The 23726-nt window shown below is 43.3% G+C and overlaps 1 protein-coding gene across 5 annotated transcripts in view; it reads left to right on the forward strand.

The window, feature by feature from the left end:
* Positions 1-23726, forward strand: part of Frmd4a (FERM domain containing 4A) — a 592091-nt gene that overhangs the window by 233372 nt on the left and 334993 nt on the right. For 2 of the 5 annotated variants that reach the window (XM_026782980.1, XM_026782983.1), the window contains exon 1: positions 22897-23549. The exons of the other annotated variants lie outside the window; for them this stretch is intronic. In XM_026782980.1, coding sequence (XP_026638781.1) covers positions 23484-23549 — 66 coding nt within the window. In that variant the 5' untranslated portion in view covers positions 22897-23483. Of the gene's footprint in view, positions 1-22896; positions 23550-23726 lie in introns of those variants that run through there. 5 annotated transcript variants of the gene reach the window in all.

The following is a 23726-nucleotide window of genomic DNA, read 5'->3' on the forward strand; positions in this document are numbered from 1 at the left end:
TGGGCCCTCATACATAACTTTTTCTCTTTCTGCCTTTATATATTTACCTATTTTAGACAGATAGTAAGTTAAAAAAAATGTTGCGTTTCTTTTAAAACACCTCTTATTAATGCTTTGGATTCTCAATTTTTACCAATAATTTCTTGACCTTGGCCATGTACCTCAAAAATAAGTATAGAGGAGAATCTATAATAATAATGACATCTTGAATTTTGCAGGAAAATGGGTGGAGCTAGAAAACATTATTTTGAGTGAGGTAACCCAGACCCAGAAAGCCAATTATCACATGTACTCACTCATAGGTGGTTTTTAAACATAAAGCAAAGAAAACCAGCCCACAAACCACAATCCCAGAGAACTTAGCCAACAATGAGGACACTAAGAGAGACTTACATAGATCTAATCTACATGGGAAATAGAAAGTAGAAAAAGACAAGATCTCCTGAGTAAATTGGGATCATGGGAACCTTGGGGAAGGATTGAAGTGGGGAGGGGAGAGACAGGGAGGCGAGCAGAGAAAAATGTAGAGCTCAATTAAAAACTAAGAACAGATCATAAAGAAAAGAAATAAAGATTTTGAAATGAAAAGTGTACTCTTAAGCTAGATGGCAAAGGATGGTTTATCCTTCAAAAAAAAAAAAAAAAGCAAAGGGTGGATAGGCTCAAATGTCAAAATGAACCCTGCACAGTGAATTTTGTGTAAAAGTGAATTCAGATTGAAATAATGAAAGTCCCCTCAGTTGCTCATCCATATGGATTTGGAAGAGTAACGATCACGGAAACCAGCACTTGAGGAGTTATTATGTTTGAGAAGAAGAATTCCTTCCTAGCATTGTGCTACTACTTCCGTCTAACAATCCTGGACTTTTCTAATCACCCACCCCCTAAGTCCTACCCCTGGGAGGAACCAGAAAATGTACATATTGATGCCAGACTCTGTACACGGCCAGATGGGAGTGAATAGGGGGTTTGGTTCATGTGTAAGTATTCATTATATCCCTGACCAAAGCTAGTCTGTTATTTTTGGGCAAAATTGATTGATTGATTGACTGAAATCAAATCTACCATTTATTCAAGCAAACTGAATATGGTTCCAAAAGAAATTAAAATGTCATATGAGAGTCAAGTGTATAGATGCACAATCCCTGGAAGGAAGGCTTTGTCTTCAATGGTCACACCACCCATTGGCTTTAACATTTTATTATCTCTTATTTTATTATGGATTAATTTATTTGTATATGTATGTGCATCCCTAAGTGGAGGTCAGAGGGCAACTTTCGGGAGTCAGTTCTTTCCTATCCCATAGGTCTTGGGGTGATACTCAGGTAGTCAGGTTCGGTGGCAAGTTCCTTAACCACTGAGCCATCCCACAAGCATCTACTCATTGACTTTTGTATTTCTAGATTCCTGTCTTCTTTGCCTTAAAAATTCTTGAGTTATTACAACAGTGAAAGCTAGCTACAGAGCATGGTGTTTGTTATTATTTTTATTTGTTGATATGGCATATTCTCATAAATCTAGCTCTAGGGTAAAGAAGCTGAGAAGCAACCAAATTCAGATGGGCTAAGGAAAGGAAAATGAAAATCTTTGTCTGCTGTTCTCATTTAATTAAGAATGTCTCTGTGTTTGTTGGCATTTGAAAGTCAGGTAGCTGTCTGTTATCTATTTATGTTGCCACAACAACCAAGACACACATAGTTGCAAGTCTAGGAATACATCATGGTAATGTGCGTTCCATAACTTCTTCTGATACCTTAATTGCAAGGCTCTTTGAGGTGCCATCTCCTGAGCCTGACTGAAGACAGCTTGCAGTTTCTGATTCTAGCTATGACAAGCTAAAGAAGGTGTAGAACATGTCAATCTCTTGACTAGGCATCAAGGTTTAGTAGACAGCATAGTCTGCCAGATAATAATGTCAAATAGAACCATAAAAATGAACTTGCTATTTGGGGAGATGCCTGCAACAACAGTCCTCAAAATATCCCAACAGCAATATCTTTTTAAAAATTTATTCCTTTATTGTGTGTATGTGTGTCTCTCTCTTTCTGTGTGTGTGTATGTGCACGTGTGTACATGCATGCATGTGTAAGAGAGAGAAAGATGTGGATCTTTATGTAGATGTATGCTCATGTGGTCAATGCTAAGTATCTTCTTGACCACTCTCCACCTTATTTTTTAAGACAGGGTCTCTCATTGAGCCTAGAGCTCAATGATCCAGCTATGCTGACAAGCCAACACGTTCCAGGAATCTGCTGGTGCCCCTCTTCCCCAGCACAAACGTACAGCTCTGCCCTGCTGTGCTTGTATTTTTTACGTGGGTACTAGGGATCCAAACTCAGTTCTGATGCTTGCATAGCCGGCCCTTTGCTGTCTAAATCCAGCTCTCCCATCAGCATCTTTTAAGTTTTTAATAGGCAGATAGCAAAGAGTCTATCAAGATTTTTTTTTTAACTTGAAGACATGGAGAACCAGTGAAGAGCTTAGTGATGCCTTTAAAATATCTGCTTATGTGTAAATGAACCATAGCACATGGCCAGAAGGTTCCCCTGGTTCCATGGGCTTTGGGTTTGGGCAGAGTGAAAATGAATTAATACTTTAGAACTTGATATTTAGAACTGAATAAGACAAAATGTCTTTAAATATAAGCAGTTTCTCATTGCTGCAACAAATACCTCTGAAAAATAACCTTTTAAAAAGGAAGAATTGGACTTGGAGAAATGGCTCAGTGGGTGGGGTGGTTATGGTCCAAGCATTAGGGTCTGATTTTGGATGTCAGCACCCATGTAAAATGTCATGTGTGGCTCTACAAGTGTAACCACTACAGTGTGGGGGCCCAAAAAGATCTCTGGGGTTTGCTCGTCATCAACACAGTTCCAGGCTCAGTGAGAGCCTGTTTTAAAGGAGTAAGACAGAAAGTGATCAATCAGGGAACCTGATTCTCCTGTGCCATCACATCTGAACCTGCAGAGGGATCGACACCTTGCTCATTTTCAGTGTAGACAATGTCGGGACCAAGTGAGGTGCAGGATCTGTAGCAGAATAGATTGCTACTTAAAGAGAAAGTTTAGTCTATCTTTGCGCCAAGGAGAAATCTTCAGAAAGGGTTTACTAAATGCTTCAGCTTGGTGGTTTAAGAAACTAGAGTATCTGCGTCCATTCTTAGAAGAGAATTAGAGGAAGGAAAATTAATATCTTCCTGAATCCAGAGCTGAGTCAGAGCAATGACTGGAACAGGAGAGATGATCTTGCCAGGGTTACCAGCAACAGAGCAGAGGCAGCAAAGCCAGGGAGAATAAACACAGTAAGGGCCCAAGGACCTGGGTGTTCTGCTGCAGACAGAGCTTTTTGATGCTGTAACAACCTGGCTATTCAAAACAAATATCACCTTGCTTACAAGACCCTGATAGGTGGCTCCTAGGCCATAGGGGTAGTAAGATAACTAAAAGGAAGCCCTCTAGGAAAGTAGAAAGAAAAAAAAAAGAAAGGATTTGTCTAAATTAGAAGAAGATAGGGAGGCAAAGGATTATGGGAAGTGTTCTAAGGAAATAGTGGCATAAAAACGAAGAGCATTCTGACTTCGGGTTGGGGAAAATGTTCAGCACTCGGCTGTGCTAACACAACTGTATGACTGGCGTGGATGTGGCTGTACACAGCATTTTCAGCACATCTCTGCCCTGTGAGCTCACGTTTGAAAGGATCTGACTCAGGCGGAAGTAATTGCTCACTGGGATGTGACCTCCCTTTGGCACAGCTAATCAGCCGTGCTCTGCCATTATGGGTCAGCAGCTTTGGCTCTCAGCTAACACGGTGCTGTGCAAATACACACCACTCTCTGACCTCCTTCCTTCATAACTGCTGCTAGCCCAAGAGAAAACAGCAAGGACAAACTACAGGGCAGCATTTACCCTGGCCCCACACTCTCTACAGGAACCCTTCAAGAAAATGGACCCACAGAGTCTGCGAACTCTTAGGAAGATGTTCTGACTGGGTAGAAGGCATTGGTTCTTACACCCACACCTGTTTCGGTGATTGGACAGCATGGACCAGAGACTCTAGAAAAACACTGACGACATTTAACAGTTTGCTGTAAATATTCCAGTGAAGGAGATACACATGGCAGACAGAGAAATAGGGCAAGAACATCCATGGCTTTTCTGCATGGTATGCCCCGCCCTGCCCCATCCCACTTCCTGGGGTTTTGAAAATGATTCACCAACCCCAAAGTTCAGAGAACTCTGCTCTGTAGAGGTTTTGTCCAGGCTACATTAAATATTAGGTTTGAGTAAACCACTGGCCATAGTAATGGACCTAATACCCTGTCTTCCCCCTGACTCTAATGACCTGGTCTTTCTAGTGGCCAGTCCCCATCCTGATGATACCTGGCTCCCTCCTTTGTCTCCTAGGAGACAATTTCATCAGCATATGACCAAAAGTAAATCCCAAAGGTGTTTAGAAGCTCTATATCAGGAACAAAATCCAGGAACAAGCACGTGGCACATGAGTGTACCAACAATGCCATACAGACCATGGGGGTCTCATCAGACGCTAATTGTTCTGGGAGAGCCCTGCTTCTATAAAGTATATTTCAAGTATGTACTGGTCTGGTAGGTATGGTGATGTATAGTTGTAATCCCAGCATTCAGGAGGCTGAGGCAGGAATGTCCCACGATCCGTTTTTAGCATGTATCATACACTGGTAAACAATAATGTAAACATGTTTATACCTTATTTTTATTGTACCGTTTCTATGTTTAGATGTAGTTTGGGTTTTGATGCAGGATCCATTGTAGTGCAGGCTGATCTCAGACTTGCTTTACAGCCAAGAATGCCCTTGAACTTCTGGTCCTCTGCTTCTACCTTCAGGGTACTGGCATTATAGATGTGTACCATAGCATTCCAGTGCTGGAATCAAATGAAGGACTTCACACACGCTAGGTAAGCACTCCACCAACCTAGCTACACCCCAGCCCTTGGTATGTTTAGTTGCACCAGTACCTCTGTGTTATAGTTACCATTGGTGCTCAGTACAGCATTTACTATACAGATTTGTAGCCAAGAGCCATAGGCTTATCCCATCTACACACACACACACACACACACACACACACACACATACACACACCTCAATATGCAGTAGGCTCGATGCCTAGATTTGTCTAGGTAGATGGTGTCATAGTCACAATGTTATCTCCTAACATGACTTTTTCAGAAAGGACAGGTGACTGTATTTATGTCATATTACATCCCAATGCTAATTGGCATTTTCTTATGTTATCAGTTACTCTTTTCTCACCTTTCCGAGCCTTTATATTATAAACCACAGCATCCCTTCATTTCTCTAAGCCTCAGGTTGACCATCTGTAAAGTGGCAGTGATATCTAAGGCTTACCTCCCATCCCTTGTGGGAGCTAAGAGAGTTAACGCCTGCAAAGCTCTCTGGGGACAGGAGCTCCCATGGCAGGACAGTGGGTTCACTGAGTGGCAGCGGTCATTGCTGAAAGTGAACTCTGTGCTGTGTCGGGCACTGTTTTAAGTGATGTGTGTGTTATCAGTTTATTTAATCTTAGCAACTCTATTAGACAAATGCTATTAGATCAACTTTATGAGTGAAAAAAAGGGCTAGAGAATTTAGAGCACCACCTAACATTGTGTGATTAGAATTAGTAAGTAAACGAGCCAAGCCAAGGCTCCAAAACCTCCTCCTTCTTTGCCTCCACATCATTGGAATTCAGTAAAAGCTTGTTACCGGGAAGATTTCCTAGATAAAAGTGTCAGCTCTGCTGGATAAGAAAACAGTGGAAAGTTAGACAGTGCATAAAAACAGAAACTCCATGGAGTTTTAGTAATATATTTCTACAGCTTAGCTCAACTGAGAAAAAGGATAGATGGGAAAAGCCCCAAAGGAAATTAAGAAGGAAGGAAGGGAAGATTTCCTTCAAAATTTTCTAAATTGTTAGGCACTGAAGGACAGGTCCCCCCCCCCCGCACTGTAAAAAATACCAATAACTCTCCTGGGGGTGGGGGGATTCCAGTTTGAGGTTGGAGCCCACTTTGGTCCCTAAGCTTCTTGAATGCTTGCCAGCTCATTGCTCCAACTTCCTGCTCTCCTTTTGGGAAGACACCAGCTATGTGAAACCGTGCACCTCATCCCCCCCATCACCTCTGCTTGCTAAGAGCCACTCACCCCAAAATCCCACTGCACCTGCATCATTTTTCTCTAATTACTCTAATTCCATTTTTTAACTTCTTTAAAAATGAAAAAAAAAAGCTTCAGAAAGACTATCATCTCTTTTTACCCTGCAGATAACAAAACAAAGCTGTTATGTGTTGAATGACTAGATGTTCAGGTATGTAACACGTGCCTTAAACATTTTCATCAGATAATTAAAACAGCTCTATGAGGTAGGTTCCATTGTCCACACTGAGTAGGGAAGGAAGCTGAGAACTCACTTCAAAACTCTGCTCCAGGCGTCTGGGTAGATGGCACAGAGGAAATGGCTCCATTGGTAAAGTACATATTGCTCAAGCATTAGGATCTAAGTTCAGTCCCTAGTACCCATGTTTTTTGTTTTTTTTTTTTAAAAAAAAACCAGCACATCAGTGCATGCCTGTAATCCAAACACTGGCAAACAGAGGCGGGGGATTCCCTGGGGCTTGCTAGCTGCCCAGTCTAGTTGAGTTAAGTGAGTTCCAGGTTCAGTGACTCTGTCTAAAACTGGAAGATGAAAAGTAATTGAAGAAGATAATTAATGTCAATCCCTAGCCTTCATAGGTACATGCATACACCCATACCCACCACATCTCCCAACATACACACACTCTGCCTGAGGCTTTTCATATCAAGGCAACGATGCAAAATCCCAGCTCTGCTCTTGCCAAACCCAGAGTCCCTCTCTTCCCTTACACTCATTGTTTTGATGCCAATGAATGTTGGGCAGAGGATAGAATAGGTAGGTAGTGGGGACCCAGGGATAAACCAGCTTAAAGGAAGTAGAGAAATTAACACCAGCATGAATAAGTCCTAGAATGAGAGAATAGGAGAGGTAAGAGACTGAGTCATGAGAAACAGGTTAATCGTATGTCAGGTAGATGAGCAGGGCAGAGGAAACACTCAGCAGGAAGCCAGTGGACAGGAAATAAAAGTGCTGGGTGGAAGAAAGACTAGTTCTACAGATAAATTATGCAATATGATCCTCTTACTAAATATGAACATATGCTCAGATATTTTCAAGTGCCACCTTTATATCTGCACAACACACATCAAATTTTAGAATTTCTTTAAAAATAATATGGAGCACAGACTAACCTTTTCATTTTAAAAAGCCCTTCAAGAATATGTTTACATTTAGTCCTTGAGCAAGTTCACTGGCAGGCTGTTATAATTTTCATGAGGAAAAGCTTTTTATTTCTATCTAAACAGGCAACATAGTTGGATGCCATGTATAAAAACATGATTTCATATTTTTCCACATCTAACCTACCTCTATATCTGGAAGACTTCAACAGTTCTCAAGAGTCTGATGAACATCCAGTTGTTCTTCCATACAGGTGGGGGAATGAGTTCTATGATCCTCTTGGATGGCTATCATCTGCCTGGATTTATGTCATGGCTAGTTGGCACAGAAAACTTGATCCAATGTGTGTGGACAGTTGCTCTCCCACTGTCTTATTTAAGTGAGACAAGGTGGGAACGTTGGCACATATTTGGTACAACCATTGTAGATGAACTAGTTTGTTTGGTCTGTGATTGGATAAATCCATGGATGTATAATCCATAGATATGAAGGCAAACTATATATAGATTATACTATGGGATTTTAGAGTCTGATTTCTTCACTACACAAGAGAGCATTCTGGGTTTTATCTGGTTTTCCAGTGAATTCATTATTAAGCTGTCTAGTTTGTGTTCAGGAAAGAGCACCAAACCCACACAATAATCTCTACCAAGTGAACAATGAAAGTGGTCTCCAATGTCAAAAGAATTCAGGACACTCAGAAAAAATCCCCTGTCACCATCTCCCTCCCTCTGTAAATACAGACCTGTTCTTCTTTCTAACTGAATACCAATGGCTGGTTTTGGACTTTATATAAATATGAACATATAACGCATACTTTTTATGGCTGGCCTCTCTCACTCAGAAGTACACTTTTAAGGGGTTCTGATATTGAGTTCCACTGAGAATCATTCACTTTCCTTGTTGGAGTTTGTCCCAGTAATGACCATATAATTGGAGCATGCAGGCATGAATATCTATATATAGAATTCTGTATCTATCCACTCTCTGGTGGGTATTTGGGTGGTTTGTGGAAAACGCTGCTCTGAAATACTAGTTTGCTACCCACATGGACTTGTTTCCTTTGGACGTGCGCCCAGAACGGAATTAGTGTTTCCTAACACTCCCTCTCCCTCTCTCTGCATGTGTGTGTGTGTGGCATCCATGAATGTGTGTGTGTGTGTGTGTGTGTGTGTATGTGTGTGTGTGTGAAATCATATGTATGGTCACACATGTATGTGAACAGGCATGTTAGCAACTATATACGTGTGCATGCGGAGGCCTGAAGTTGACATCAGGTGTCTTTATCTTTACTTATTGAAGGGGATCTCTAGATGATTCCAGAGCTAACCAGCTCTGACTAGTCTAGCTAGTCAGCTTGCCTCTACCTTCTGCTCGCTGGGATCACATGGGCTCCGGGGATCCAAACTGATCCTCACATTTGCAGAGCAAGTGCTTTACCCACTGAGATGCCCTCCCCAGTCATATTGTTAACCCTTGTGTAACAGAGCAGAGCACTGCAGGTAGAAAGAGCAGACTGGGTTTTCATTTTGCTGCAGAAAACAAGTGAGTTTATAAGCGACAAAAGACAGTCAGCCAGGACTTTCACAACGAAGTTGATGTGCGAAGGGAAATGAGGAAAAAATGGAATGGGCAACAAAGCCAGGTTTTTGGAGACTGTCCTAAGTAATGCTTTGTGGGAAAAAGTGAGAAGGAGGCGGGTTAGGCAGCCTCAGAAGCTGCTGGGGGGGGGGGGACAGATGGAGCACTGCTTTATTGGAGAAAGCACAGTGCCTTGAGTGCCCAGTTTCAGCACAAAAGTGGAAAGAAAAAAGAAAGCAGAAGAAAACCCGCTGTGAGTTGGTCTATCCTGGGCCTTTTCAACGAGCACTGTGTCAGTTTTCAGAGCTTCCTTATGCTGGATCTACTCATCCAGCCTTCCTAAGATGGGCCCAGACAGTTCTTCTAATGAAGAAGTGGAACTTTCTCCAACTACAAAGACCTGGCACCTGCTACTTTACAAGCCAGAGAAATCCATTCTGTCTACAAGTAACAGACACCTTCCTTCTCCCGTGTGCTGTATCTTTCTCCGTCAACTACTTTCCCATCAACACCTCGTTAGTAGGAACACCTGTGCACCTGAAGCTGCAACCCCCACATCCACAGTGGGACTAAGCTCAGGCTCCAAGAAACCTTATTGTCTCTGAGGAACCACTTGCAGCCTCGGGAAGCACAACCTGAGCTAGCCTGGGTATCTCAGGAATTTAGTCGTATTACCAGGGACTGACTATGAGTGAAGCCTCCACCTGGGCATCCGAGTCTTTATTCTTGTCACCAGCCTCATGTGTGGCCTTTTGTCAACAGACTAAATGAAGCCAAATTTCCCCCATGGCCCTGTTCCCTGTCCACAAAATACAGCCAGTCTCTTATGCCTGTTGCCCTCCTCCCAGCTTTAAGCATTGCATCACGCTGTGTTCTTGTTCTCCAACATTCACTTCAGCTAAATTCCTCTTGTCCCATTCTCAAAGCTCTCCATTGCACAATGGGCGTGCTATTAAGATTATCGAAGAGATGAATACCACACATTTTCCAGCGCTCCTCCCTCTTGGCCCTGCCACACACTCTTTTCAAGCAGCTTTGCCACCCCACAAGAACTCTCTGTTTCGTTCTATGGAAGAATGTTCTCCCCTCAGTGGCAGGGAGCAAGTGACAGCTCACAAAACCACAGTGTGGTATCACGTGAGTCCAGGGTAGTGGATGTACCGCAGATTCCAGGATTGCTTGAGTTCCTACTCAGACTGCACAGATTTGATTGACTGGGTGGTTATAAGAAAGTTCACCTGTCTGCACCTGAGTTTATCCCTCTGGAGCAGAAATGGTAACTTAAACCAGATGGTGGCAGTGCACGCCTTTAATCCCAGCACTTGGGAAGCAGAGGCAGGTGGATCTCTGTGAATTGAAGCAAGTTTCAGAACAACCAGGGCTACAGAGAGAGCCTGTCTCAAATAAGTAAATGAAAGAAAGAAAGAAAGAAAGAAAGAAAGAAAGAAAGAAAGAAAGAAAGAAAGAAAGAAGATAGATAGATAGATAGATAGATAGATAGATGATAGTAGATAGATAGTAGACAGATAGTAGATAGATAGATAGATAGATAGATAGATAGATAGATAGATAGATAGATAGATAGATAGTAGATAAAAAAGAAATAGTAAGCTTAGAGGACTACATTGAGTCTGGTGAGGGTTAACTAAATTCATATTTTGGGGGCTGGGCAGGTGAATGAGTCTCTAAAGTGCTCATCTTGCAAGCATGAAGACCTGAATTCAATCCTCGGAACTCATTAAAAAAAAAAAGAAAAGGAATGAGCTGGGTTCAGTGGTTAGAGCAGTTGCTTCTCACTCATGAGGGCCTAGGTTCAATCCCCAGTACCAGGAAAAGAAGCTGCAGGTGTGGTGATGTACACTTGGAATAGTACTGGAAAGACTGAAGCAGGTGGGCAGCAGCCTAGCCTGCATGACAAGGTCCAGGCCAGTGAGAGACTGTCTCAGAAACAGGTGGACGGTGTCTGTGAAATCACAACCAACTTGTTTTCTCGGATTTTGTTCATATTAGGTAAGCGCTCCACCAACTGCTTCTGCATGCATGTGCACACACATACACACACACACACACATATCCACTTTTCCCACACACCATATATTATATATAATGTGTAAATTTATAACCAATGGCTAAAGATTAGATAGAAGTTAGGTAAGTAGATGGATAGATGGATGGATGGATGGATGGATGGATGGATGGATGGATGGATGGATGGATGGAGAAAGAGAGAGAGAGAGAGAGAGAGAGAGAGAGAGAGAGAGCCATACATTTATACATAGATGATGGTAGAGAGAAAGTAGAGAAATAAATAGATGAACTACATAGATACATAGATGATAGCTGGTACCCGAATAGATACAGGTTGTGGATAGAACAAGCAATAAGATTTAATTAGAAATTAGAAATACAAACTAAAAGATGTGAAAGTCCTACTTTCCCTCTAGCCTATGCGGCACTATATGGCACACAAACTATATAACACCTTCCTCATGTGAGCAAAAAGAATATTATGAAACAATATGAATAAGCAGTCTAAATACAGCTTGCTTTCCTCAGAAGAGTCTTCCAGAAATCCGTGACCCTAAACATTTGCAGCTGCAGGATTAATAGCCTGGTGCTTGCAGAACATGGCAAAAATCACTAAAACCTCAACGCAAATTCAAATCACTAAAACCTCACCACAAATTCAATAGAAAACAGCAAGTTGTGTAAATATTTAATATGTTTAATTATATTACATTAATTAAATCAATTATTTAGTGTCCTGGCTGCTGTTCTGTAATGATTTTTTGCATGTCCAGAAAATTAATGATGACCATACTGTCCCTTGTAAAAAAAAAAAAATGTTCCAGTAATGTCCTGCTGGTTGGTGCTATTGTTTGTCCAAACACTACTTGTGACCTTGAGGATAAAAGGAAGCGGATACAATTTACAAGAGAAATAAAAAGACTCTGATAATAAATTTAATGAGGCTCCAGGGTCAGCCTGACTGATCAAATTCATTAGTGGTTTAGAGTTTCCATTCAACCTAGTCCTGGAGAAATCTGCAGACTTTGGAGTCGTGGGATTTCTCACGTATCTCAGTAGACTGTGCAAAGTCTAAGGATCTTCACTGGCTACAGTCCTACCACTTATTAGACAGGATTCCAGTTTGGTGAATTAAGCTTGGATAACTGACAAAAGTTATCAATTCCAGACAGTCCACATCTGATCAGGCGTAATGGTCCCAGGTCACCCAGGATTCAACCCTTCCACGTGTTGGTTATGTCTCCTCCAGCCTAAGGGGAAATTTTACTAAGGGGGTGGGGTATTTGAATGACTCACCCTTTGGGCTTGCTTAGTGTGATTCTAGTTTTTCATTCACCCCACCAGGTGTGCGTTGGGTAGATAACACAGAAAAGCATAAGGGGACTATTAATGTGGGTTTTATTAAGTTGCTTTTAAACATGCACTTTGCAGTGTAGATGGCTTTAGCATCCTTGTGTTAACCACTCACTCATGTCCATTATTGCCATATTTATGGGACACAGCTGGATCTATTTGACTCGTGGAAATTTTGGTTTAGAAAAGAGCATTTGTGGGCTGGGATGTAGCCCTCTTGGTAGCGCATTTGCCTGGCTTGCACAGAATGCCAGGTTTACTCTCCAGTACAGCCTAATGCCAGTCATGGTGGCGCACTACCGTAATCCCAATGCTCAGCGGATGGGAGCAGGGAGACTGGGGTTTTCATAGCCAGTCTGGGAGTTTACATCCAACCTCAGCTGCCTTTGTATAAGGGAAAGTTATTTAAGAACCAGCATTTTAATTAATGAAAGGATAATTTCTATCCATACTGCCCCAGATTCAAAAGTTGCCATTAGGCTATGAGGCTGGCATGAGTATTGAGAGTCAATACTGTGAGTGTGTACATTGGCACGATCTCCAGAGGGAGCCAGGTTGAAATTTATTTCTTTTTAACATGCTTATGACTTTGGAGTTGGCAGTTCCATTTTGAGACAACCACCTCAAAGACACATTTGTGCATATGCAAATTTCATTTTCTTTTTAAATTATTTTTTAATAAATGCACATGCTTCTATATCCACATATGTAATTTTTTTCTTTTTTTTTATCTTTTTGTCTTTCATACCATGCCTCCCAATTCCACTCATCTCCTCCCCAAAATAAAATAAAATAAAATTCAAGAGATAAAGAGGAGAAAAAAGGAGAAAAATCTCATCATGGCAGCTGCAGTGAGACACAAGGAGTCATGCACTAAACCCTTTTATCCACACATTTTTCCAGGCAGCACTGGCTTCACAGGGCTAGACACCCCACCCTCATGTCCCCATGCTCCAGCAGGTCACAAATGGGGTGGATGTGGGGACCCCGGTTCTGGGCCTGGGTACTTGCAGATTTCATTAACCTCCCAGCTGTCCCCTATCTTTGCCACCAGGTTGAGCTCTCCAGAATTGCCCTGGCTACTTCTCCCTTGCAGCAATATCAAGGGGTGAGACCAGTACTCCTCAGAGTCCATTCTTCCACACCTCCACCTTCAGGGCCAGCTCCACGGTGCTGTCCAGGCGAGGTGTGGGGGCCACTCTCCAGAGTGCTGCAGGCGGTAGAGGGCAAGGCCGGTTCTCCCGCCTGCCCCAGGCATTGATGGGGAGGCGTGTCTCTCCCACCCATGCAGCCCCAAGACAGATGGGTAATGGGACAGCTCTCCCCACATATGTAATTTTAGAAAACATGCATTGTTTGTCTTTCTATAGCTGGTTTACTTTATGTAATACAATGATTTCCATTTCTGTCCATTTCCTTGCAAAGGTCACCAGTTTATTTTCTTTTATGATTGCACAGTCAAGCATCCGCTTGCTTTCTGATCTCAGACACCTGTCCCTCACCTGCCTGTTATCAGAGTCCTCACCATCCTGTTTGTTGCTGAAGACAGAAATATTGACAACCGTTTCTATGGAGATGAATTTACCCCCACTTTAATCCTGAGCTCCGTGTTTTCGTTAGACTGGCTGGCCAATCAGCCCTTGGTACCAACCTGTTTCCACCATCTCACCCATCCGCTTGTGCCAAGACATGGGCCGCCATGCCTGGTCTTTGTGCAGGTTCTGATGATCCAAACTCACGCCCTCATTCTTGTGCAACAAGAACTTTATCCACTGAGCCATCTACCCAACACTCTTAACTATTTTTAAATGCCTTATCCTGTCCTCAATTAAAATTAGTGAATAATAGGCACTGAAGTTATAGCTCAGTGGCAGAACACGCGTCTAGCATATTGGCTTGTCCAAGACCCTGGGCAGGATCACTAACATTTAAAAATAATGGCTATCCTAGCATGTTCACAACATATTGTGAAGCTGTTGACACAATTCTGCCATGTAAACACAAAGAAAAATGGCTAACCTGTCCCCAAATAACATTTATTATAATGTGTAAACATGTATGTGTAACCAGCAGTACTAGAGGTTATAGAAAGCAGTGGATCGGTTAATCGCCATGAAAACCAGAACAACAAAAGTTAGCTATCCCCAGCCTGCTCGTCAGGGACTTGGCTCATGCTGGAACATTGCCCTTGGTATACTGCTCTTCCTACAACATAATTCATCCCTAGGGATATCTCAGTAGAGCACAGCGTGGCCACTCCTTGATCTTCAGGCCAGCTGCCTTCCCAGGAAAGTCAGGAAGTAGTGAAAATCTGCAGGGACCACAGTCCACACCCTCCTCTTGCTGCCAGGGAACTCTGCCCATCATTTTCCCTCAGATGCCTGTCTGCTGTCAGCCTCACCTCATCTCATGTTGGGAGGGTAGCATCCTTGGACAAGCCTAGTGATGAAATGTGAAGAAGGATTCAGGATGCTAAGAAGTATGGCTTGGGGTGTGTGTGTGTGTGTGTGTGTGTGTGTGTGTGTGTGTGTGTGCATATGCACATTTGCCATGGAGAAGGGGTAGTGGGAATCTCACCTGTTCTTTTCAGCCCTTGGAACTTTGCCTCTTATTTCTGGACAAACCTCAGATGCGGAGGGCCTTAATAACAAGCATGTGTATCTGTAATAGAGGTGCATACCCGCCCTTCTCCATTGTGTTTCCGTGAAGCCTCGGCCTTGTTATCATTTGAGCATTCTTTTCATTTGGTGCCTACGATCTCACTGAAGACAGTTTGGGAAGCCGTATACTGTGCACTTTTCTTTGCCAGATATTGCAAAACATCTCTGTCATACTGTGTGCATTCTGGTCCCACTACCATTGCTAAGAGACCCTGACTGGGTACAGCAGTCACCTAGGCACGTTGGCCACACATGGATTCAGAATGCAGGTGGGCTCTCGCTGCTTCTAGATTTCTGAGCTGGCCAGGCCCCTTGCTTCTCACACCTGATCTTCACAACTGGGAGAGTGTACAGCTAGCTGTGGGGGCTGTGGACATGGCTTAGGAAGAAAGGGCTTGATGATCCAATGTTCAGATCTCCAGAGCACACATAAAATTCAGGAAGACACACAGGCTACCTATAATCCTGGAATTTGGGATGCAGAGACGGGATTCCTGAGGTAAGCTGGCTAGACAGAATTCTTTAATGGGTGCAGTCAAGGTTTAGTGAGAGGCCCTGTTTTGTTAAATAAAGTGGAGAGTGATTGAGGAAGACACTGAAGTCTACCCTTGGTCTCTACTTAGACAGACATGAGCATCTGAATAAACATATACACACACATACAGCACACTATCCACACTGTCAAACAATGCAATGGCTGTGGAATCATTAAGAGAAGTTGCTCATTGTATGTAAATCACCACATAAAATAGATACATAATAGAAAGACACATGTCTAAGTCTAGATCACTCGAAATGGATGGTGGTTATTTGGGGGTGCTCCCTTACCACCAGAAGGTTAGGGTTAGGATTAGGGTTTGGGTTGGCGTTAGGGGTTACAGGTTCATTTTGGCAAGAACCTAACAAGCCACCCAGGTCACTCAAACATATGCAAAGCCGAGAACATGTAGCCAGAGAAGCCACTCCATACCTCCGGCACCCACAGCTTCTCACTTGAGATTAACAAGGAGTTCTCTACCCAGAATACCACATTCAGTCTGAAACCACCCAGAAGGCATGGAAACCTTAACTCCCAGTGTCTGTAGAAGAGTCAGAATGTGTCCATAGAAGAATCTGTGTTGCCATCATGACATACATTTGAATTCCAGAAAGCAAGTGCCTTCCTTTAGAAAGTCCACGCAAATCTGCAACAATTGTTCCTCGTGCCTTCCAAAGGAGCCTTTCTTGCAGTGAACTCAGAAGCCATCCAGGCATCTGCCAGCCTAGTGATGGGCACGTGATAGGTGACAAGCCCAAAAGAAGACCAGATGGGTTATTATACATTCCTCTCCATCAGCACCCAGGGTACAAGAGCCAGTGCCTGATACTAATATCACTGCTGGTTTTCAGAGTCTTGACATTCGTACTTGTGAGGGAACAGGGGCTTGTGGGTACGGAAGATGAGGCAGCAAGCATAGTCAGGGGACATGAAGAGGAATGGCCCCTTTGTGCTTGTCAGAGAAGCCATCAAAATCAAAACTGCAGTGTGAATGGGGAAGACAGGGTTGACTGTGTAAGCCAGCTGATAGCCACAGTTGGGGCACAAGGACAGGCACCAAGAGATCCCTACAGCCTGGTGTCCAGCCAGTGCCAGCCTGCAGAGTCCTATGGACACAAGCCTTTAAATTGACATGCTTGTCCTCACAGAAAAGGCCAGAGCAGACAGGCTAGCCTTTATAACCCTATTCGGACAGACAGCTGTGTGTATGACTATGAGAATGAAGCTGTTTTACTAGTACATAACACATAGAATTCTAGATAGAAGGTGAGAGGGAAGTTGGGCTGCCAAGCCATTAACAGGCCTTTAAATTAGTCACCTTTACATGTGTCATGGAGGGCTTTCCCATCCTACTACAATTATGGAGGGATAATTATAGATATTTAAAATATGAGATTTGCTGGGGGCTTTGTGTGTATATGTCTATATAATATCACAAAAGCTAGTTAATCAACTATCATTTCATTTTGTGAATCATTTTATTTTATTTTACTTAGATAGGATTGTATAGTCCCAGACTTCCAACTTGCCATGTAATCAAGGTTGGCCTTCAGCTCTTGATTCTTCTGTGTTCTTCCAAAGTATTGGGGATTGCAATATGCTATCCTCCTCTCCTCCTCCTCTCAAGGTCTCTCTCTCTCTCTCTCTCTCTCTCTCTCTCTCTCTCTCTCTCTCTCTCTCTCTCCCCTCTCCGTGGTGGAATTTAACATGTGTTATTTGTATTTATGCTGTGGAACATTTGTTTGACAATGCAAAGATGTGCCGCATCCCTTTATGATGCCTTTGTTTAACTATGTTGCTTTGCCTGTGTTAAACACCTGATTGGTCTAATAAAGGGCTGAACAGCCAGTAGATAGGCAGGAGAAAGGATGGGGCTGGCAGGCAGAGAAAATTAAAAAATAGGAGATATCTGGAAAGAGAAAAAGGGAAAACAAGAAAAAGAGGAGAGGGGGACAGTCGGGGCCAGCCACCCAGCCATGGAGTAAGAGTGGAAGTAAGATATACAGAAGTAAGAAAGGGGAAAAGTCCAGGGGCAAAGGTAGATGGGATAATTTAAGTTAGAAAAGCTGGCTAGAAATAAGCCAAGCTAGGCTGGGCATTTATAAGTAAGAATGAGTCTCTATGTGGTATGTGTGCTTATTTAGTAGCTGGGTGGCGGGTCCCCCAAAAGAGTAAAAATACAACTCTGTGTGTGTGTGTGTGTGTGTGTGTGTGTGTGCGTGCAAGCGTGTACACACACATGCACGCTCGTGATCTTCAAAGAGAGAGAAGGAGACTCTCAGCCCACTTCAAGCACACAGTACTGCATTGTTAATTGTGGTCACACTGCTGACTTTAGGTCCTCAGAACTTCACCTCACATGGCCAATACTTTATCCCTTTGACCATCACCTCCCCACAAATCCCTCCCCAATCCCCAAAATCCACCATTCTACTCTCCCCTTCTATGAGTTTGACTGTTTGAGATTTCTCATGTAAGTGAGCCCATATTGGGCTTGTCTTTATGCATCTGTTTTGTTTCAGTCAGCCTAATGTCCTCCAGATTTGGGGAAAGGATGGTTTCTTCTATAAATAGTGCTGGGAATTGGGTATCCTCGTGCAAAAAGAATGAAATCTCACACCATATGCAAAAATGTGCTCAAACTGGATTAAAGTCTGCATTGTTGAGGGTTATTACTGTAGTATATTCCAGGTGTATGAGTCAAATTTGAGTGATGGAGATAAAAAAAAATGAGTTTACTTTTTAAACATCTTAGGCTTTGCTCAACAATTGGATTTAGTGACTACTTACATTCACTGGTACAAGCATAAAGTGGTTTACTAGATTGCTTTTGGACCAGTTTTGCTCAGTCCTACAGGAATCTGACCCACTGTTTTCTACTTGGTCTTCAAATAAGTGAGCTTGAGTAGAAAATTACTGCTCTTGAATGGACGGAAAGATGTTTCCAGTTAAATACATTTTTCTGTTCCGCTGCCAGGTGTCTAGGACATGTGCACAGCTGTCCTTAATGGAGATGACTTACTAGAAGTTGAACTGTGGGCTGATGTTGAGTGGGAGAACCTCAGCCTCATAGAACAGTTAAAGTGGGTGCTTATTTCCAGGAGTGAAAACAAACAAAAAACAGAGCTTTCTAGAGGAGAAATTGTCTTTCAGTCCTAGGAAGAAGGACCCAGAAAAGCATTATGTCTAAATACAGAAGGTAGCTGATTCTGCACTCCCAAGATTGACATTTTGTTTGTCCGAGCAGCAAAATATTAAGCCTTGGGGAGGGGTTTCATAACACAGACAGAACTATGCGTTCGAAAGTCAAACAGAATCAAAATTTTCAGGGTCAAAGAAATAACTAATCCAGTGATATACTTTGTTTGAAGGAGGGTACTTGTTGGTTCCTGGCCACCCAGCTAGTTTTGACCAGAAATAATCACACAGAAACTGTATTCATTAAATCATTGCTTGGCCCATTAGCTCTAGCTTCTTATTGGCTAACTCTTATATTAATTTAACCCATTTCTATTCATCTGTATATCACCACGTGGCAGTGGCTTACCGGCAAAGATTCGGCATGCCTGACTCTTTCAGCCCCGTGGCATCTCTCTGACTCTGCCCTTCTTTCTCCCAGCATTTAGTCCAGTCCTCCCCACCTACCTAAGTTCTGCCCTATCAACAGGCCAAGGCAGTTTCTTTATTCATTAATAGTAATCACAGCACACAGAGGAGACTCTCACATCAATACTTTGCCACCACAGAAACATGAGGCCCTCTGCTTAGGCCTCAGCATCTGCCTGAGAAGTCAGGCGTGGTGGTATGTGCTTGTGATCCCAGAACTGCAGAGGTGGACAGAGGTAGCCAACTAGGGTGGTCAACCACTGGCCTTGGTATCCAGTGACTGCTTTTCATCTACAGCATTTTCTTGAGTAATATCTATAACCCATTACCTACTTCCTATCTACACACCAGGCTAACTCCTTTCTGACCAATTTCTCCCTTCTAGAAACTATTGCAGAGACAGCCTCACTAGAATCAGGGACATAGTTCAGAGGGTAAAGTCACCTGCCTTCAAGCCTGATAACCTAAATTCAATCCCAGAAATCCACATGGTAGACATGGTAGAAGGAGAGAACCAAGTCTGGCAAGTTGTCCTCTGACCTTCATGCATGTGTGTGTGCCATGTGTCATGGCCTGGATGCTCCCACTCACATAACATATATGCCCTTGAGACATGGGCCTTAGGTCCTGCTCTAGAATACTTGCCACTTGCATGCCTAGACTGTACAGAGTTGCTTACCCCTGATGTCTGCTGCTTCTTCCAAGCTCAAACAATTGTAGAAAATGGCCATGAAAAGCCATAGCTGAGACGGGGAAGCTGACTCCTTAAATGAGGAATATTAAAGATAATTGGTTCCTTTGAACCAATCATTCTCCATCAGGTAACCACTGCTCTACCCCAGAAAGAGGACGGATGAAATAAACTAGGATGTCTTTTGTGAATAAAAAATACTTTGGCGGGGCAGGGGGATGGTTCAGTTAACAAAGGCTTTGCCGTGCAAACCTAAGAGCCTTAATTCTGTCTCTAGAACCCACATAAAAGTGCTGGGCATGGAGGCAAGTGCTTGTAATCACAGAACCGAAGAGAGGCAGGAGCCCTGTGGCTGGCTAGCCACCCAGGTAGCCTGGTTGGTGATTTCGAGTCCACTGAGAAACCCTGCCTTAAATAAGTAGACAACAAGAACAGTGAACAACTTCTGAGGAACAATACTTGAGATTCAAGATTGACTCCTGGCTTCTACACACACATCTGAGTACTGCAGCACTCCAGCATATACATGGATGCACAAAACTAGGTAAATATCTCTTCCCAGTTTAATTCACAGAAGAGTGGGCAGATGAAGGCTTGATTTGAACACTTCGCTGAGATTTTTGGAAGACCAGAATAATATTGCATTGACATACACGTCTGTCTTCCCTAATAGTCTTCTCGTGGCATGGCCAGTGCTGGCCCACATCATTGCCTTGCTTGGTGGGTGACACCTGGCTCCTTGAGTGCCTTCTAGGCAGCCTTTTTAACAGAAGCCTTGGGAACTCTATGAGGAGAGGCAGAGCTGTAGTCAACAAAAGATGGCTGCAAGGCATGCGACTATAGTTTAAACACAAGATGGCAGCTGTGTGGCAGGCAGGAAGTCGTCTGTATTGAGTCTTGGTTGCTGATGTGGCTCTAGTTACAGAATCAGTGTCAGAGGCTGCCAGCACACTAGCCGATAGGAAGGCCTGGGAAGCCGCTCCCCTGTCAGGGAAATATGTTTTCTGTACAGTCTCAGCTATTGAAGCTGTCCATCACGGCATCGCCCCCACTCCTCCTCTGACGCCACCACTTAACAAGACACACCTGTTGTGTCACTCGCTCTCCTCCCCCCCGCACCCCCCCCCCCCCGCGAGGGGCTCAAAAACAGATTCCAGACTGTAACACGCCAGACCGTTGAGTGTAACTGATGACAGACTGTCAAACTAAGCAAGTTTGACAGCCCTTCAAACTGCTTTTAAAACAATGGTAAGCTTTTTATCAAGGTTTTCTCTCTAGAGGGGGAGGGACTTTATTTCATGGTGGCTCTGTTTAAATTACACATACTGAATCTGTCTCCCTTGATCTTTGAGAAAATGAGCATTTGTGTGGGAACTAAACCGAGAACTTCTGCTACCCTCCTTTTAGAGAACTGGGGTAGACGTGAAAGTGTTCGTATTGTAGAATGTGAGCCTCTCGGACTTCTGTTCCCTCCTCGACTTCACGACTTCTGTTCCCTCCTCGACTTCACATGGGTTACCTTCTCTGACATGGGTATTAACTAGTAAGGGCTTCCCCTGTTTGAAATCAAGAGATTGGACGTTTGCGTTAGGACTAGTGTGGTAACTAGGAGGCTGTCTTTCTACACTGGGGCTGTGTTTGTTAGTGCAGCCACAGCACAAATGTCTACTATGGTCCTGACAACCAAGTGTTCCTGGAGGTTTTCTCAGTTCTGAAAACTTGCCCAAAGTGATGTTATTTCTTTGGATATATGATTTCAGCCTTAAAAAAGAAAAGAAATTCTGGGCTGGGGTGATGGCTCAGTGGCTAAAGCACTTGCTCCACAAGGGTGACAACCAGAGTTCAGATCCCCAAGAGCCACATAAAAGTGTGGCCTTCCCACAATCCTGGTGCAGAGGAAACAAAAACAAGGAATTCCCAGAGCAAGTTAGCTTGTTAGAGTAGCCAGAACAGCAAACAGTGAAAGGCCCTACCTCAATAAAAAATGAATAGCAATCAAGAAAAACACCCAACGTCAGCATTGGGCCTTCACATACATGTGCAACTATACACACACATACAAACACACATCATATGTGCACACCACAAATGCATGCATAGGCAAAAGAAAGAAAATTCTAACATATGCTTGGGGATGTTATGGTAAATGAATAAGCCAGTCATCAGAAGTCAAATACAGTATGTTCCTTATAGAGCATCCCTAGACAAGTAAGATGCAAAACAAAAAACAAACAAACAAAAAAAAGAATGTAGGATTATGGATGAGAAAGGCTGGGAGAAAAAAGTGGAGAGACATGAAGAGTTAGTGTTTCATGGTATTGGGGTTCAGTTTTACAAAACCCAAGTTTCCAGAGTTGTTTGATAGCAACACTTCAATACACAACTGTACAACACGTAACTGGACAGTGATGTGAACAGCGTGATAAAACATCACTGATTCCACACTTGACGCTGCTGAGGTGAAACTGGAGCGATGGTTCCATGAGTAAGAGAGCTTCCTGAGAAAGCATGAGGACCTGAATTCAGCTCCCCAGCAACCTCAAGAAAAAAAAGAAAAAGAAAAAGAAATGCTTGACTATAACCCCAGCAAGTGGGTGGGGGCAAAGACAGAAAGATCACTGGGATTTGCAAATCACCAACCCAGCAAGAAAAAAAAAAGTAACAATCTTCAGGTTCGGTCTTATCTCAAGGGATTAACATGGGACATGAACAATAGAGGAAGATACCCAACATAGCCCTCTAGCCTCCACACACGTGTATACCAAAGCGTGTGCATGCGCGTGCACACACACACACACACACACACACATCACTACAAAAAGAAGTTGAAGCAGCACATTTTGTGTCATGTGTGTTTTGCTACAGTGTTTTAAAATGCTTGTACAAATAGAAAGGAGTGAAACTGTAGAAGCAGAAAAGGATTTCAAAGCTTTCATGAATATTCTACCTGGCAGGTGCTGGAGGAGCTGACACAGAGACGAAGTCTATTTCCGAGATGTTTATCTACCATTGCATGGCGGGGGTGTGGAAGGGGGGGCGATCGTATGGGATCTAATAATATTCTGGGGGAAAAATTTAGTACCCTCCAACTTTCATTTCCTTGTTTTCCACAAGACTGTGTTTCTCTGTCGTGGCGCACAGAACAAGGCTTGATGCGTCCTTCACAAAGAAGCATTGATGGCGTGTCTGTGTGAATTGCCCTGGCATTGGTCACAGCCAAGTTCTGCAGGACCCACTGCCCCCATTCGACAATACACTCCACTGTGTGTAGCCATTTATGAAAGGTCAGAAATGAACTGAGAAATGGCTGGAGTCAAAAACATGTGGCCCTATAAATATCAGAGTCAGACGGCTCATGCATTTTCCCAGTCTCGCTTCTGCCCCCATCCAGCTGTGCTCGTCTTCATCTGCCGCTGAGATTCCTTGCGTTTAGTGGGCACTCCACATTGTGAAGTTCCACAGAGGAGGCTGCCTTCTTCACCTGGTGACCTTTGTGCCCAGTCTGGCAGCATAGAATCATTAACAGAGTCTGGGTTTTTCCTAAACCCTCTATGAGTTCTTCTAGCGAGCCCAGGCAGCCCGTTCGGCAATGCTCTGTTTTATTTTAAGAATTTCCACTTCTCACTAGTGGCAACTTTGCCTGGTAACCGATTGCGACACCAAGGGTGTTCTGTGAGCGCAAGGGTTGGCAGCTTGCTTGTGGAGCCTTAGAGCGAATTGGGACATTGACCATGACTCTAGCTGCCAGACTGGATGGCTTTGAGACGACCCTGGAGCACCTGTTCATGGATGTATTTGTAAGTAAAAGCTTTTTATTCCCATGTGCAAAGATTGTCCCTGTCATCCTGAATAACCTAAGAATCATGTCCCCATAGTAGCCGAAGCTTCTAGCTTGTAATTGTCCCATTTCCACACAACGTTGTTATGTCTTACTAATGTGCTATGGGAGAGCTGGGGGTGGGGTATTGTTCCCA

This window comes from Microtus ochrogaster, chromosome 16 (genome assembly GCF_000317375.1).
Source record: "Microtus ochrogaster isolate Prairie Vole_2 chromosome 16, MicOch1.0, whole genome shotgun sequence".
NCBI lineage: Eukaryota > Metazoa > Chordata > Mammalia > Rodentia > Cricetidae > Microtus > Microtus ochrogaster.